The sequence below is a fragment of the Oryx dammah genome, unplaced genomic scaffold (genome assembly GCF_014754425.2).
Source record: "Oryx dammah isolate SB20612 unplaced genomic scaffold, SCBI_Odam_1.1 HiC_scaffold_2, whole genome shotgun sequence".
NCBI lineage: Eukaryota > Metazoa > Chordata > Mammalia > Artiodactyla > Bovidae > Oryx > Oryx dammah.
In genome coordinates, this window is record NW_024070186.1 from 103,445,848 (window position 1) to 103,463,367 (window position 17,520).

Consider the following 17,520-nt stretch of genomic DNA (forward strand, 5'->3'; position numbering starts at 1 on the left):
CCAGGTTGGGGGACACATGTACACCCATGGCTGATTCATGTCAGTGTATGGCAAAACCCACCAAGTGTTGTATAGTAATTAGCCTCCAATTAAAATAAATAAATTGATTTTTTTTAAAAGATGACTACTGTCTATAGAAAGAAAAAGACCATTGTAAAACCAATCAGTTTAAAAGATATCTTTCTTAACGTGATAAATTTTTAAAGTTAAGGTAAAAATGTAGTCATTCATGTGTTTATTGAGCACCTGTTATGTAGTAAGCACTGGGCAAGACCCTGGTGGAGCTGCATGTACAAAAACTCAGAGGAAGGAGGACGCTTACCATGATCAAGGAACTGAGAGAAAACCATTGCGGCCGGCTCTCCTGAATGAGGAGGAGAGTGCCTTCAGATTGTGCATGTTAGTTGCCCAGTCTTGTATGGCTCTTTGGGACCCCCATGGACTATATAGCCTGCCAGGCTCCTCTGCCCATGGACTTCTCCAGGCAAGAATACTAGAGTGGGTTGCCATTCCCGTCTCCAGGGTTAACTGGGAAGAAAGACCAGGTCCAGATCATTTAGGTCATTTTAGGGAGTTTTAGACTTTATTCTTTGTGTAATAAATCTTTCCATTCAGGCTTAGAAAATTTTAAGTCCTCATATAGTCCCTGTTGTTAATCTCACTTATTTTATTCAGATATTTCCTCATCTTGTTTCTTAGTTACTGTTTATTATTAGTAGTAAATCGTTTATCTACAGATACCTGGTCCTAATGCATCAGTATTTAGCTTCAAAGATGTATAACTCAAAACAGCTAGTCAGGGGAAAAAAGGACAAAAACCAACTAATCAGAAGGAAAACTCCATGAGGGCATAAACCAATTTTGCACATTTTTTGTCTCCAGTTTATTATGCAATGCCTGGTGCATAGTAGCTGTTCATTAAATATTTGACAAAAAATCATCTGTCAGCGTATTGCTTGTAACTTTTAGAAAATAGGGTTTTTTTTTTCTTTTTCTGAGGACCATTTAATGTTCAAAGCAGCATTGCTGTTTGTATAAATTAGAGAAACAAACTAGAAAGCATCCTCTTCACACATTTCTTGCCAACTGTGAAGTAAAGACCTTCTGCTGTCATAAGACCAAGCTGAAGCCTTCCTCAAAGAGTTGTGTCTGAGGCTCTTAGTTCCCTTACATCATGTCTCTTGAATTTTTTCCTTTTCCTTCTTCCTCGTTATTATATTATTCTAAGGAGGCCTTTTACCTTTCTCATTCTTCTTAGTAAGGAGAGCTGGATCAGTGCCAAAAGCCTCTGGATGGTGGTATATTACTTTGTTTTGTTGCCAGAGTTTGTGGGATAGCTCACAGATGGCAAAGATCGTTTCTGACAAAGTAAAGTTCTTCTGTGATCAACAAGAAACTCAAAAGCTTCCGTTTTTGACTGGTCAAATCAAGTTAGGACACATTGATAACTGGAAAGTGAGAGAGAGAGATAGGGGAAGGAGGGAGGGAGGGCGGCCTAGAGGGAAGAAGCGAGGATTGGGATCACGACACAGAATATTCTCACAGAATGTCCTCACAGTATATAATCATATCCTTAGTAATTGGCAGTAAGAGAATGAAGACACATAGTAGACAAAGAAATGACAGGAAATTGAGTACCTTTTAAATTACTGAGATTAAAATCCTCCATTTAAAGCTAGTTTTTTGAGTCTGTTTATATTCAAATTCATTTTGAATGCTTTCTTAATAATTTTTAATAACTTAAATTCTTTTTCTAGTACCTACTCTTAAAGCTTTTTGCCTAATAGTGTTCAATCGACCACAGTTCAACAAGTACTTATTGATCACCTGTGTAAACAGTACTGATTAGGTTATTATAAAAGCGTTATAAACTCGTCTCTTCTCCCATCGGCACTGAGTCATTGGCACCTGTCATTTGCTCTGGTTAAGTACACCATCATTAGTGCAAACTCAGGATAGACTGAGCTGTTTCTCAGAGATGTGCATCTGCATATATGCTTAGGATTTAAGATGTAAACACATCAGTTTTGTCTACACATCTAGGCCCCACTGCCTCCATCCCTAAAAAAGTGAACATTATTTGATTGTACATTATCTGCATTTATATTGTTTCATAGTTTACTATAATCTTTCTAACTTCTCAAAGATTAACATAGTTCTAATGTCTCAGCTTAGTGGCCCCACTCCTAGGAGTTTCTTTGTAGACCTGGGATGGTTAGATTACATTGTCACAAGCTCCCAGGTGATACTAATGCTGCTGATCTAAGAACCACATTTTGAGAACCACTGTCTTACATACTTCTAAGTGCTTAAAGATAAAGGTTATCTTTGAAATCAACTACAGTAGCTTTTGTGCAGCTCTACATGTGAAAGTGTCCACCAAACAACTCTCACTTATTTTTTTTGTTTTTCTTTACAAGACTTTAGAACCAAGCTCCATTGGCCTCATTATCATGTCTTTAAGCTTTGGATATTCTTGTTAAAATTGCTTCACCCACTTTGTCACTTGTCATCACAAAGACATTTTAACATTTTGTCCTACCTGCTTATACAGCCTGCTCAAACTCTGTATTTACTGTGTATTGGGAAGGAGATTGCTTGTCAAAGGGTCTCTTCTGACCCTGTCTCCCGTATCAGTTGGGCTCAGAATCAGGACCAGCTTGGAATCTACCTGAATTATCCTGTTATTAGATAGTTAATATCTAAGATACAAGATTAATATCCTACATCCTTATATAGAATTAATATTTAATATGTTTAAACTTAAGCATATAGGAGATGAGATGTCAAAAATACACCTTACTGTGATTGGTCCCTGGAGTAGGTGAGAGTACTCCATATCTATCAACCTCTCATTTTTGTCCATTTTAGTCATCTTACTCAAAATTTCCATTAACTGTTACTTATTCTGTTCTTATGTTTATTTATCCCTAGTTTCACAGCTCTTTTTTTTTCTTAAGTGATTGTAAAAAAAGCAGGTCCTATTTTTAAATGGCATCATCAAAACCTTAAAAAACAGATAACATAATGCCCTACTTGGCTTTTAAATGTCCCTTCTTTGTTAGTCTTCCTGTCAAACTTAGCATAAGTGTTTGGAATTGATAGGTATACATTGCTATATTTAAAATATATAACCAACAAGGACCTACTGTAAATCTGGAAATATATTTTTTAATTACAACTTTTATAATTATTAACTTTTAAACTCTTTTATTTTCCTAAGGAAGAGGAGACAGACAATGAAGAAAACTTTATTGATCTCAACGTTTTGAAGGCCCAGACCTATCACTTGGTGAGTTACATGGGATACATGCAGGACCAATAAGCAGTCAGTACATGTATTCTGCTGGGAATGGAAGCAAGTAGAAATCATTGTTCTGGCCATTGTTCTGTGTGTCATTTGAAAAGTAGCTCTTGAAATTATTTTCCTATACATAAAATGTTATAGCAAATATAAAACTCAGAGGGGCAAGTGGAATAGCCTCTGGTCTATATCATGAAGTATCAACTCAGGGTCAATTTCAAGTTATTTTCCATTATAATGGCCTGTAATGGTCTTCAGTATAGGAAGATACCTAAATTGTAGGTAATTCTTTGAAATAAAGTGGATTATATTAAGACTGGTATATGAATAGATGGTCAGTTGCTTCAGGTCAGTTTTTGCTTTATTTTAATTAGGAAATAAGCTCAGTCTATAAAAGAGAACCCACTCAATGAAATAATTTCAAAGTACAGTTGAGATTTTTGTATTTTCCTATATGTATGTTATATTTCAATAAAGTGATACTTATCGCATGCCACAAAAATACATATGAAACAAAATCTTATTTGTTCTTTATTTAATTTTTCTTATCTTAATTCTGCAAATAATTTTGGACCTAGTTTTGGGTACATATCATGAAGACTTCCCTGGCCACCTCACCCCAAAGTGGTCTCTTCACTTACCATTCACTGCCATAGTATTGTTAGCATTTGTAACTATTATTAACAGTATGTGTGTGTTTTCTGCCCAGCTTGAGGTGTATGTAATATAATGTGGCTAACTTGCCTGACTGTGTGAGTTGTCTTTGAGACTTTTCTGTACTTACTAGGTGTATGACTTTGAGTAGGTCTCCAATCTTCTTGCATCATATCTTCATCATCCATAAAATCAGAATAAAACTATTACCTTTAACAAAGATTTTTTTAAAGACTAAAAGAGTTACTGCACATAAAGCATTTATACGATGTCTGTCTGGCACATAGAAAGTACTTAAAAGTTATTGGCAAAAGCCAAAACCACACCTCCCCCCACATTCCTTCTCTTAAATCTGACTGGTATAAGCTCCTTGGTAACAGGACTAACTATCATTTTTTATATTCTCCATAGTGTAATACAAAAGGTACTGACTAAATGCTTCTTAAGTGAACAAATAAATTTTTGTTTCTTAATTGAAAATTATTTCAAAATAATATGTTAACGTTTAAATACAGCCAAGCTTCAGTTATAACAATATACTTGCCAATCACTACAGTTTTCAAAGTACTTTAAAACCCATCCTTTCCTGACCTTTTAAGGTATTTGAGAAGATGTTACCTCCGTTTTATAGATACACAAACTGAAATTTCTAACCTTGAGACAGTTTAATCTTTTAAAAAGCAAATAAATTGCAGTGCCATAATTTTAGCTCAGTTTCTTCAAACTCCCAAGTCTATTGCTTTTTCTCCTTTACCTTATAACAAAGAGTTCAGTGGCATAGATTGCTAACTTAAGCAAGGATGCTTTGGTGCTTGGTGTTCTTGTGATGAAGATGTGATGACAGAGTTCTAAAGTGTGAAGAAAAAAACAAAAGGAGAGTTGCATACACAGTTATTCTTATAAAGAAGTTGTTACTTGTACTGTTCATTCTTATATTGATGGTGTAAATAGAAGCCTGTGCAGGCCACCTGTGATTCCCTCTAGACTATGTAGTTTGAGTATTGGGAAGGAACAAAGTAATTTAACTTGCCTCTACCATGACTCTAAGTCCCTACTGGTCCTAATTTCAATTTTTTGCCTCCATTAAACTGTGTAAGGATGGGTTTTTGCTCTACCAGTGACTTTAAAAATGATCTAAGTATTAGATCCTTTGGTCGATAGTTACTCATATATAACCTATACCTTTTTTGAGCTAAGACTGTATGGTTGCGTTTTCACAAGAGGAAAAAGTCTGAACACCAGGTGTTTGTGGATGGTCAGCCATGAAGTACTAATGAGGCAGAAAACCCTTTTATATTTTAAAAAATCTGGCAAGTTTATGATGTTGCCCACTAAAGCCATCTGCCTGAGACAGCTGTATCTGACTAGAGCTTTCAGTGGCTCAGGCTGCTCTTTCCCTAAGACAGAACTGCTGTATAGTTAGTAACACAGATTTAAGATTTTATGTTTCATGAAGCAGGTGGGCTCACAATGCAGAAGAAATATTATCTCACTCAAGTTGATGTGATGAATTCATCGCTAGAACAAGAATGGTGGATTCTATCTAGGAAATTGATTTCCTAAATGTAAACGTGACTGTGCCAGCCCAGCACCATGTGGCATACAGCAGTCCCCTCTGTGGTTTTAAACATTAGATGCTTCTCCAGTCATTCTTTGTCTCCTCCCCTAGCTTTATGGTTCCTCACAGGCTCTGGCATCATACTCATCTGATTTGTTTATTGTCTGTCTCAACCAGTAGAACACAAACTCCTCTAGAGCAGAAACTTTTTAAACTGCTTTTTCACCTACCTGTGCCTGTTGTGTAGAATGTGCTCGATATTGAATAATATTGAATGAAAACACGTATGAATGAATGCTATTTTATATTTATAATTTTATGAGAAAGTATAGTTTAATCTTCATAGAGAAGAGAATCTCTCAGCAATAATTGGGTTCTCTTCTATGTACCATGTAGGATTGTACAAGGAGAAATTTACTTATATTCCTTTCTTTCATTTAATAAAGCATAGTCTAGACCCTGAGAAGTTTGCTCTTAAGGATGGTGGTGACTCAAGAAGCTGGGTCTACATGAGCATTTTCCTGAGACTTGTGGTCGGAACAAGAGAGAAGGCAAATGAAAGACATACGTTGTAGATCGTGTTCTCTGAAAGTAGACACTGAGACAGTTTGGGATGCAAGATGTTCATGTTGAAAAGACAGGGTGAGAAAGTGGTATTGTGCTGAGGGGGCATGGAACTCTGAGTCAGGCCTGATAAAGCCTTGGCCAGCCTACTGAGGAGCTGTGGAGAAGTGCTGCCTGCTGGGCTTGATCTCTGGAGGCAGGCTGCCCTGGGAAGGCGGCAACCCCCAGGATCGGTAGCTCTGCACGTGGGACAGAGCCCAAGGGAGCTGACAGCAGGAAAGCCACTTGCTGCCCAGCTGAGTGCAAGTCCTTCCTTGAAAGAAATCCAAGAGGCCGAGTGTCCTTACTCCCACTAAATAGCTGAAGCCTATAACTGCTAATTTGAAGAATTTGTAAAGAGATGCTGTGTGCCCATTGACTAAACTTTGCAATGTCTTCCTAATCAGAGCGTGATGCGGCAGCAGCATTTCATGAACACTGAAACCGGGGTTCTAAGAAAATGGTGCTTCCTATCAGTCATGAATGTTTGCAGTGATGGCATTGGCTTGTGTGGAAGCAGGTGTTTTTCAGAATAGTTATCTGCTTTGAGGTTTAAAAAATATACTTTGAAGCCATTTTTGCTGTGATTTGCTCCTCTCGTCTCTTAATGCATTATAGTTTTACCAATAACACAGGTATACCTCATCTTGTGATACTTCACTTTATTATGCTTTGCAGATACTGCATTTTGCAGATACTGCCTTTTTTTTTTTTTTTTTTTTAACAAATCGAAGATTTGTGGCAACCCTGCATTGAGCAAGTCTGCTGGTGTTATTTTTCCAACAGTATTTTCTCACTTGATCTCTGTGTCATATTTTGATAATTCTAGAAATGTTTCAAACTTTTCCATAATTATTATATTTGTTATGGCAATTTGTGATCAATGATTTTTTTTATCAATGATCTTGTTGTTACCACTGTAACTTGCTAAAGGCTCAGATGATAGCATTTTTATTGATAAAATCTTTTTTAATTAAAGCATGTACATTATTTTTTAGACATAATGCTGTTGCACACTTAACAGACTACAGTGTATTGTAAACATATCTCTTATGTGCACTGGGAAACCGAAACAGTTGTGTGATTTGCTTTATTGTGGTATTCACTTTATTGAAGTGGTCTGAAGCCAAACCTGCAACATCGCTGAGGTTTATGCCCATACTGTGCAAGAAAACAATTCCTGCAACTAGTGAGGGATTGCTTTATTTTTCCAGAGTTTGATTTGCAGGCTATTTGTTTAAATTTTGAATTTTTTCTTAGAAAAAAAATGCTAGCCCCCAGAGTTCCACATTCTTTTAGTCCCTCTTGTTTCCAAATGTTTTCCAAGTCTGAAACTGAGTTAAAAGCGTCTGTGAGATTGGCCATGGGGTGGAGGACACTAGCCGGGAATGAAGCTCTGACATTTGGGCAGAGCCTGTGAGGGTTAGTGATGTGGTAGAATGTTCAAAGATGTGAGGAGTGGGAGCAGGGAAAGAAGCAAGGTGTTCGGCAGGTGTTCTGGTTATTACCATTTGAAATTTGAGCATGCTGATTGGAAAGTGCCAGCATGTTCATGGTAACTAGGCTGTAATTATGAGTGGTCTCTGAAAAACCTCTCCATTCTGAAGCTCAACAGAATCCCAGCAGTAGCGATCTGGCAGCATAATGCAGATGTCTCATTCTTCTCCCCCAGCAAAAAAAAAAAAAAAAAGGGAGGGAAGCTGCACACTCTCTGAATTCTATTTTTAAATGCCCATCACTTCATTTCAAAACATTTTTTTCAAACATGCCATAGACACCATTCTTCCTTGAGATGCTAAATTTAAGGTTTTAGAAACCAAATCCTAAGTTATACTGCACAAAACCAACTCTCTGAAAAGGTTTAAACACAATTGGTTTTTAATTACTTAGCAAAAAATTCATTGTAGCAAGAATGAGAATTTTTAGCTTAAAAGGCAAAAGCTGTAAGGAAGTAAAACTCTGGGCTTAGGATAAAAATCATTTCAGTTGTAGTTTAGGGTGCCATTGTGGCAAGTCTGCAATATTGTAATAAAAAAAAGGGAAGAAGATGGATCTACTTTGATTAATAGCTTAAATACTTTACATTTTCTACACTTTATATATGGTTTACACTGTACTGTTCAACAAAGTGTCTTTCTGAGTAATACGAGGGAAAATATACCATGCTACAACATGGTATATTTGATGAACTATGATAAACTATGCCCCATAGGTTATCTCTGGTTCTGATTCCTGCTTGAGGAAAATGTTCTTTCTTCTCCTTTCCTAAAACAATGGGATGTGAGTTCTCCTCTCTGTGCTGTGACTGTGCTCTATCATTGGTACTTCACAGAAGAAACAATTAAAATGCCACATGTTTTGAGTGTGATGGAATGTGTTATGGCTGAGCAAATGCTTTTATTTCTCTGTTAACTAACCCGTACCACCCCAGCAGTTTCACATCTGGAGGTGAATAGGAAATGTAGGTTAGAGAAAAAAGCTGCACCCCTCACTGCTCAGAGGAGACTCAAATGGCAGTTCTTGCTGGGTTTAAAAGAGAGTTTTGCTTGATCTTTAGCATTGCTTTTGAATCCATATTTGAAATAGGAAAGATCCTCATCTTCATCCTGGTTTTATTGTGAGGAAGCAAGGACTTTTCAAGGTCTCTTCCAACTCTGAGTCCATACCTTTAAGGCCAGTGCTACAGTGGAAAAGCAGCATTAGACAGAAAATCCTGACCACATGGCCATGATTTATCCTCTCTCTAACTCAATTTCTTATCTTTAGGTGGGGACACAATTCAACCCAGGGTTGTTTTAAGATTAATACAACTTGGGTACCACACCTAGCATGGTGCTGGCAGAGAGTATATGTTTGATGAATTTCTTATTTTGTATAATTTCTACCTCTCCTAGAGATTGGAATTAGTTATAAACATTCTTAGGTGTTATAGGAGAATAGAAAAATGCCCCAGTCTCACAATACAAATTTCTAGACCACCATGAATATTTTTGAGTAAGACGCTTATGTAGCATGTAAGTTATAAGGAAGATGGCATTTTGATATAAATTAGGAAGCTCTGGTGATAGCATGGCTTTAATTTCGTTATCTGTCCCTGGATTATTATTGAAGGCCCTTTGGACTCAGGAGTCATAGGATCGCATAGGATCTCCTCTGTAGAAGTGACTAAGGGGAATCTAATGAAAAGTATTGTAGTTTTAGGATCTTTTCTAGGAATCATTTGAAAGCTGTCATTTTATGAATGGATGGGTTTTACTTCCTTAATCAACACTGCTGCTGCTGCTAAGTCACTTTAGTCGTGTCCGACTCTGTGGGACCCCATAGACAGCAGCCCACCAGGCTCCCCCGTCCCTGGGATTCTCCAGGCAACAACACTGGAGTGGGTTACCATTTCCTTCTCCAATGCATGAAAGTGAAAAGTGAAAGGGAAGTAGCTCAGTCGTGTCCGACTCTTCGAGACCCCATGGACTGCAGCCTTCCAGGCTCCTCCATCCATGGGATTTTCCAGGCAAGAGTACTGGAGTGGGGTGCCATCACCTTCTCCTTAATCAACACTAATAGCATGTAATTTATTATAAAATTCAGTACATTAGATGTTTACCCGGAATGTGTGCTCTTCTATAAACCTATATTCTTAAAAACCGTCACCTGCACCCATCTACCCCTCACAGTGTTAGTGCTTTGAATATCTGACAACTGATTCATTTTTATCCAGGACATGTAGTTAGTTACTAAGACCTATAGATGGTGCCTTTGAAATCCCTCTCATATTCACCTTCCCCAGCTCTACCCTTTGCTGAAATATTTTTCTTCTTATTCCTCAATCTTTTTTTTTTTTTTCCCCCAATGTTATGGGATCCTAGTTCCCTGATCAGGGACTGAACCTGGGCCCTCGACAGTGAAAGCATGGAGTCCTAACCACTGGACCACTAGAGAATATCCTCTTTCTCTTTGATGTTACTCCCCCAAACATGACTTTTGCCAGATCATTCTGAATCCAATAACTTTTGTTGGCTTTTCATTGCCTACAGCTAAGTTTAGACAGATAACAAAGCAATACATTTGTGGTCTGGCTTTCAAAACCCTTAGCAATTTGACAACTGTCTATATAGCCAACTTTATTTTCTTTTTCTGGGACAACTTTTCCAGGTAGACTCATGAGGTTTCAAGGTAACCTCATGAGTATATCTGCTCTCATCTCATCCTCTTTTGTCTCTTACCTAAAATGCCTTCCCGTCATCTCCTGACCCTTCAATGTTTAAGGTTCAGCTCAAATCCTGCCTCCTTAGTGATACCTTTCCTTATCACCCCAGCTCCATTTACTCCTATGATTCACAAATCTACAACCTATAAATTTTCATAAAACAAAACTAAAATATTCTTTTATGAGGATTTTTCACTATCCCTGGAGTAGAACAGTACCTGGTATTTAGTAGGTACTAAATAAAGATTTGTTAGGTTAAATTATTTTACCTTGTTTGTAACTTTTCTTTGTCCTCTGGCTTAGAGGACAAAATTCACATTCCTCAGCCTGGCCTCTGAGGTCTTCATGATATATTCAATTTTCTTTTGCTTCCCAACATTTAGCTTCTTAATCTCCTAGTCTCTCGTCTCATATTATCTTCACAAGCTATGTTCATTCCATATTTCATATTTGGCTTATGATGCTTTCCTGCCTATGTAAACACTTGACTTGCCTCTTCTGCCTGTTTACATCCCAAACTTCCTTGTAAAGTTAAACTTAAATGTCACCATTGCCATTAAAATGCACTTCTCTCTATTATTCAGACTTCTAAAGCATTTACCACCCCTGTACCAGCTAGTGTTTGGAAATCAAACTTACATTTTTACTTGTTTTTATTGAAAAAACTTTATTCTTTTTAAAGGTAAACTATATTCCTTGTTTATTTTAAATGAAAGCCCAAAAGAATACAAAGAAAAAATTAAAAATTTCTTCAGATCTCAGCACCTAGATATAAACATTGTATCCCTTTACACATAATTGCCCTGAGGTCAAGCGAGACGCTAACATTTAGTGAATCTGGATGAAGGGTATATGTGAATTTTTAATGCTATTTGTGTAATTTTTTATAAGTCTGAAAAAAATTATACTGATGCAAAAATAGATTACTGAAGTAGTGCAGAGTTAAAAAAATAACCCACATATATGGTTATATTAGTATATGAAGAAATGCAAATCAATCAGTGATTCAATTAAATGGTGATGAGATAACAAGCTGTTCATTTGGAGAAAAAAGATGGATTCCTCCCTCATATCTTACACCCAAATAAACCTCATATGGATCAACAAATTAAAAACTGATGAGGCCCAAGGATATCAGTGGCAAGTGTAATATTCATGGGTTGAAATAGGCATGATAAAGCATGGCGAGAAAACTAAAAACCGTAAAGGAAGAGTACTGATAAATCTCAATGCGTAAAAATTAAAACCTTATATATGGAGGGATGGGGAATACCATAAAGTTAAAAGACAGGTAAGAAACTGGACAAATATAGTTGTAACTTATATGACAAAGGATTGATAGCCATATAGTAAGGTGCTTCAGAGCTCGTGTTCTCGGGTGACCTTGCCTGGGCCCTGCCACTTACTAGTGATGTGACACTGGGAAGTTGCATCACTACTCTCTCCCTCATTTCTTATTCAAAAAAATGGGAATAAGCCTCCTTTGATTCATGGTCTTATTACTGGGCATTTAACCTGTGTGTAAAAGCATTTGATACCATGCTTGGCATAGAATAATGGTAATGGTAATTATAATTACTAACATATATTGGGGGCTTATTATGTATCAAGTATTATGAAAGCCTTTCAAACACATCATTTAATTTAATCCCCGTAACAACACTTTCAATGTGGAGAGGGTAAAATTATTACTTCCATTTTACAGATGGGGACCCTGAGATTTAATGACTAGCCGCTAGTTAAGTGATAAAGGCGGAATTTGACCAGAGATGGGATGCCTGACTCATTGTCTTAACATTTACATCATACTGTGGTGATTCTTAAGACAACTTGGTTCCCTGAGTCCTGGAAATATTTAATCTTGACAATTAATTGGATTTTAATATTCCTCTCAGTAGGTATGAATTGAGCTCTTCAGATGTATTTGAGTGCTGGTATATCCATGTGCTTGCAGTCTCAAAAGAAACCTTATAGAAATTCCTGCCATAAAAAGTTAGACTTATTTTGCATACTCTGCAACATCTAGTATCGGGGCATTGATATATACATGTTGTTGCCATCTCAAAGAAAAGAAGCCTTACAGATATTTATGCCATAAAAAGTTAGACTTATTTTACATACTCTGCAACACCAAGTATAATGTCTACATTATTTCCTCCAGATGCACTTCCTGTGTTACTTTCTTTGGTTTTAGTTTGAGAAAATAGTCTACGGAAATGATTTTATCTTAGCACTTAGTGTACCAGTGTAGCTAAAGTAGTTAAAGTAGCAAAGGTAGTTTGATGTGTTAAATAGAAATAATATTGGCGGTTAAATTCTCATTCAAAAGCAATTTCAGATCTTTTATTAGAAAATTAAATTTATTTTGTGTTAATTTGGGGAGCTTTCTTTTTACCCTTTTTGGTATATGGGAACAAAATTTGTTCAATTCTTGGTTCACATTATAACTCAATAAAATTTCTTTTGATAGTCTTAAAATTGAACTTAAAACTTTCATGAACTTCATATATTTCAAGACAGAGGCTACCATCTATCTATTTCTTTCGATAGATTAGCCAGGGTTTAATTTGGTTATTCAGAGCAAATTTGAAGATACTTTTTGTATGGTATTAAACATTCTTCTTCACAGTAATATAGTGTTAAATCATGTAAAGCCTAATTTGGAAAGAAAATAATGAATTAGATTCACATTTTGTGCTGCTTTAATCATGAAGAAGAATTGACTTGTAGCGACATGAATGGTTTTATCTCTGCCTTAAATATAATTTGTTAAAATCATTAGATTTTGAGGGAATACTCTGATTGAAATATCAATAACTTATTTACCCCTTTCTCTAGCTTTATTGATAGATGGGAAAGAAGGGCACTAGATACCCGTACCCTTAGGAGAAACCCTGTTTAATCCATAGTAATACTATATATACTCTATTAGCCTTTTGGCCATCTAGCCTATCTTGGAAATGTGGCAAATGAGGCAGAATTCAAAAAAGACCCCTGAACAACCAAAATAAGAATAAACACTTTCATCTAAAATTTTTCTGTGAAGAGTCCTAACCTCACTGCCCTCCATCCCTGAATGCTCACTTTTTTCTCTTGTATTCTTGTGCTCAGTCGCTCAGTCACGTCCAACTCTGTAACCCCATGGACTGTAGCCTGCCAGGCTCTTCTGTCCATGGGATTTCCCAGGCAAGAATACTAGAGTGGGTTGTCCTTTCCTTCTCCAGGGGATCTTCCTGACCCAGGGATCAAACCCTTGTCTCTTGAGTCTCCTGCATTGGCAGGTGGATTCTTTACCGCTGCACCACCTGGGAAGTCCAACTTTGCCTAAATTCTAACAAGGTTGGTTATTAGGTTTCTAAATCCACAGCAGCTTAGAAGGAAGAGGTGCTACAGACAAGCAGGAAGACAGCCACAGGTGATCACTGGCATCATAATAATAAACACAGCTCTAGGAACAATTTAAAAGCAGACATTAGAAAGCAAAACTTATAGTTATCTGGGATTGTTTAGTGTGGGATCAGTCATATCCAGATTTCTCCGCTTTTAAGGCATCGTTGTATTACAGCATAGTACAATAAGAGACGTCAAAAAGATTAAATTATAGCCAGTAAGTGTCAGCATTCCCCGTATCTGAAATCCATTCTGACAGTGGTGTCTGATCTTCCTCAGAGGCAGGGATTTGGGCTTGGTAGTTGCAGGCTTAAGCACCTCCCCTTGCTCTTGTTTCACTACTAGTTATGTGTTGGGATCGTCTAAATCTCTCTTCGTCTCCCATTTTCACCTGGAAGTCAGTGAGTCCAGTTTCTGCCCAGGCCTTCATGATCTAGGTCCTCCCAGCAGGCTCCAGTCTGAATTGTGATCTCTCTGTGGTGTCTGACCTGAGGTATCCATTATCAGAAATGTGTTCTCATGGGTGCCTGAGCCTTGAGCTTCACTCTTGGGTCTACCCATCTAACGGCTTTATTTACCCTCATGTGATCTCCCTTTTTGATATGCAAGGCCTTTCCTTATTACCTCTCTATCATCATAAGACCAAAACCACATCTAATTGTATATATTTGTGTGTGTGTGTGTGTACATAAATGCACACACAGAGAACATAGTATTTCTTGAGATGCTAAACTATGCCATTCATATTTCCTGGGAAAAGGGGAGACTACTTTCTGGAATAGGATTCTGAGCAGGCTAGTACCGTTGCATGTTTGATCCTTGAACTGACCTTGGGTAATATGCATCAAGGTTACATTATGGGATGGCCTAGACTGTTATCTTCATTTCTTCCTTTGGCAGTCTTAGCGTCAGTTCTCATCAGTTTCTCTTTCTTAGGACCAATTATTACCTGCATTAACTAGCCTCAGATGCTTTCTAATAGGCTATAAACTCTTTACAGGCAGGAATTAAATCCTTTTGTCATCCCATACTAAGCACAGTGCCTGGAGGTATTACCTTGCATGTTATAGAAGCTTAACAGATAGCTTATTGGTAAATTAATTAATTATAAATGAGACTTCAGGATAGTCTGTATATTATTGAGCTTCTAATTGTTTCTTCAGCAACATTAACTAGAAAATGCAGTTTCCCAAGAGGCATCCTTTATCTTAGTTAATGTTGTTTCAGAGAGGGACTTCGTCATGATGATATAAAATTTTGATTAAGTGGAAACAGCAGTTTATTTCTCTTTACTAATAGCTTCACATAAAACACCATTTGTTATCAGAGAAACAATTAGAAAGGAAAGATTTTCTCAAAGTATTATAACCAAGGCGTGGTTAAAATTATTTATACTTCATATGTAGGGCTTGCTCAGTGAATGTATCCACTTATTAGGCATTAGGAAATTTTGAGTGAGGAACAAAGTTATGAAACGTATGTGCAAAGATGGAAGTAGAAAGAGACTGTATAGTTTGAATACATTAATGCTGCCCTACCAAATCTAATGTGCTTTTTGCCTTTACTTCATTTAGTAACCTAGGTTGTTTCCCCCAGTATATTAACTGTAACCTAGGACTAAGTGAAAACTTTCAAGCTACTACATTAAATCATTTCAGGACATTGGGAGTAGGAATTAGCAAATCATTGCTTACCAGAACCAAATAACAAGCTAAGAAGGGTAAATGCAGCTTACTAAAGGGCCCAGGATAAAAATAAATAGTAGCTCATGCACTGGAGTATCTTGATGTAGAGTTTGAGCTCCATATATTCTGTTAACTCTTGGATTCTGAGTCTGATTCAGACAGGGCCAATGCTAACCCATTTGCCTTTGTGAAAATCAGAAAAATGTGCCTTTCCTTGAGTAAAAATTTTAAGTATGTTAGGCACGACTTGAATAATCCTATGTTCAGGCCTGAAGAAAGTGGGAATGTGGATGGCTTTGATGATTCTGGGTTCCACTCTCCTGTAAGGAAAGGAGGAAGGCGGGCATGGGGATGAGAGGATGGTCTTGGGTAGCAATGGCTCGGGTATTTCATCAAGAATACCAATTTCAGTTCACTCAGACAGTGGGTCTGTAAAGCAACTGATTTTTAAATCAGTGATTAGAACATCTATGTTCTGTTAAGAATCATAGAAAAACTGCTGCTTCAGAGGACATGTCCCTTTTTGACTCAGCCTGGCTCTGCAGGGTTGGGATGTGGGAGGCTCGTAATCATGGCAGGAGCAAGCCTGTGTATATGCCATACACACGCCCCAGATGTCAGGGCTCAAATCCCACTGGCAATGCATCTACCCTCCCACCCTCACCCTCATCCTCATAAGACCTCACCCTGGTTGTTATAGACAATGAGTTGGTCAGAATTGGGCTTCCTAGAGCCAGGGAGGGGAACTGGGATGTGCCAGTGAGTGTGCAAGTATATGAATGTTAATGAGTATCTGTGTGGAGCTACATGACTGAGAACATTCCCCGTGGCTTTACAGTTCCCCTGGGAGATCCAGTATCTCTTTCATGCCATCACATACATCCTTATACAACTTCACACCTGTCTGTTTCGTGAATACACCACCGCTCCCCAGTTTCGATGCTATGTGCTACCTTGGGTTTGGTTTATACAGATATATAGCATTATATTAGGTGCACAATACGAGCACTTTAATGTTTCAAATAGGATCTTGAACATTTTGCACTTAGAGTTTCCACATTTTACTTTTCTTAATGTAATCCTTGTATTTTTTCATACTTCTGGGTTTTTTAAAAATAGAATGTAACTGAATAAATTCAGACCACATATTGTGAAATGAAAAAGCATATATTAGTTACCCATCCTCTAACTGCATGGTTAGAACTGTATAGCCCCCAGAATTTCTGAACAAAAAGCGGTATATGCTCCCTTAAGGCTCTGAGCCTATTTCGAACTTGCTGGATATGAACTGGGAGGTAGGAGAGGACGAGAGGCTTTCTCGCATTAGCAGTGCCCTAGAGACTCAGTCAGGAATGAGTTCAAAGCCCCTAAAGACATCAAGCTCCCCATAAAATCAAATCCCAATATAAGGTTATTCTTAAACTTGGTGTTAGACTGGATAAAAATATCTTTTAGTGACATAAATTCACATTGAGTGTAATTTCACCATGAGGTTGTTTATATAGTCTTTTATTTTAAATGTTGTATTTTGGGAAATATCAAACATATACACAATTAGAATGAGATAATGAACCCTTTGGCAGTAGTAACCAGTTTAACAGTTAAAATTTGGTTGATTGTGTTTCCTTTGAAGCCCCTGCCTCTTTTTTTCTTTGCCCCATAGTATTTTAAAGTAAATTTTAGATATTACATCAATTCATGTGTAAATATTTCAGCTGCTGCTGCTGCTGCTAAGTCGCTTCAGTCATGTCTGACTCTGTGCAACCCCATAGACGGCAGCCCACCAGGCTCCCCCGTCCCTGGGATTCTCCAGGCAACAACACTGGAGTGGGTTGCCATTTCCTTCCCCAATGCATGAAAGCAGAAAGTGAAAGTGAAGTCGCTCAGTTGTGTACGAGCGACCCTATGGACTGCAGCCCACCAGGCTCCTTCATCCATGGGATTTTCCAGGCAAGAGTACTGGAGTGGGGTGCCATTGCCCTCTCCAAATATTTCAGCACTTATCTCTAATTTATAAGTCTTTTTAAAAATATATCCACCATGCTATTTTCATACCTATAAAATTAATAATAATTCCTTAATATCATCTAATACTCTTCCACATTCCAATTTCCCTGATTGT

At 37.5% G+C, this 17,520-nt stretch overlaps 1 protein-coding gene across 1 annotated transcript in view; it reads left to right on the plus strand.

The window, feature by feature from the left end:
- Nucleotides 1-17,520, plus strand: part of IFT57 (intraflagellar transport 57) — a 70,036-nt gene that overhangs the window by 20,108 nt on the left and 32,408 nt on the right. The window contains exon 5 of the mRNA XM_040225188.1: nucleotides 3,224-3,292. Coding sequence (XP_040081122.1) covers nucleotides 3,224-3,292 — 69 coding nt within the window. The remainder of the gene's footprint in view (nucleotides 1-3,223; nucleotides 3,293-17,520) is intronic.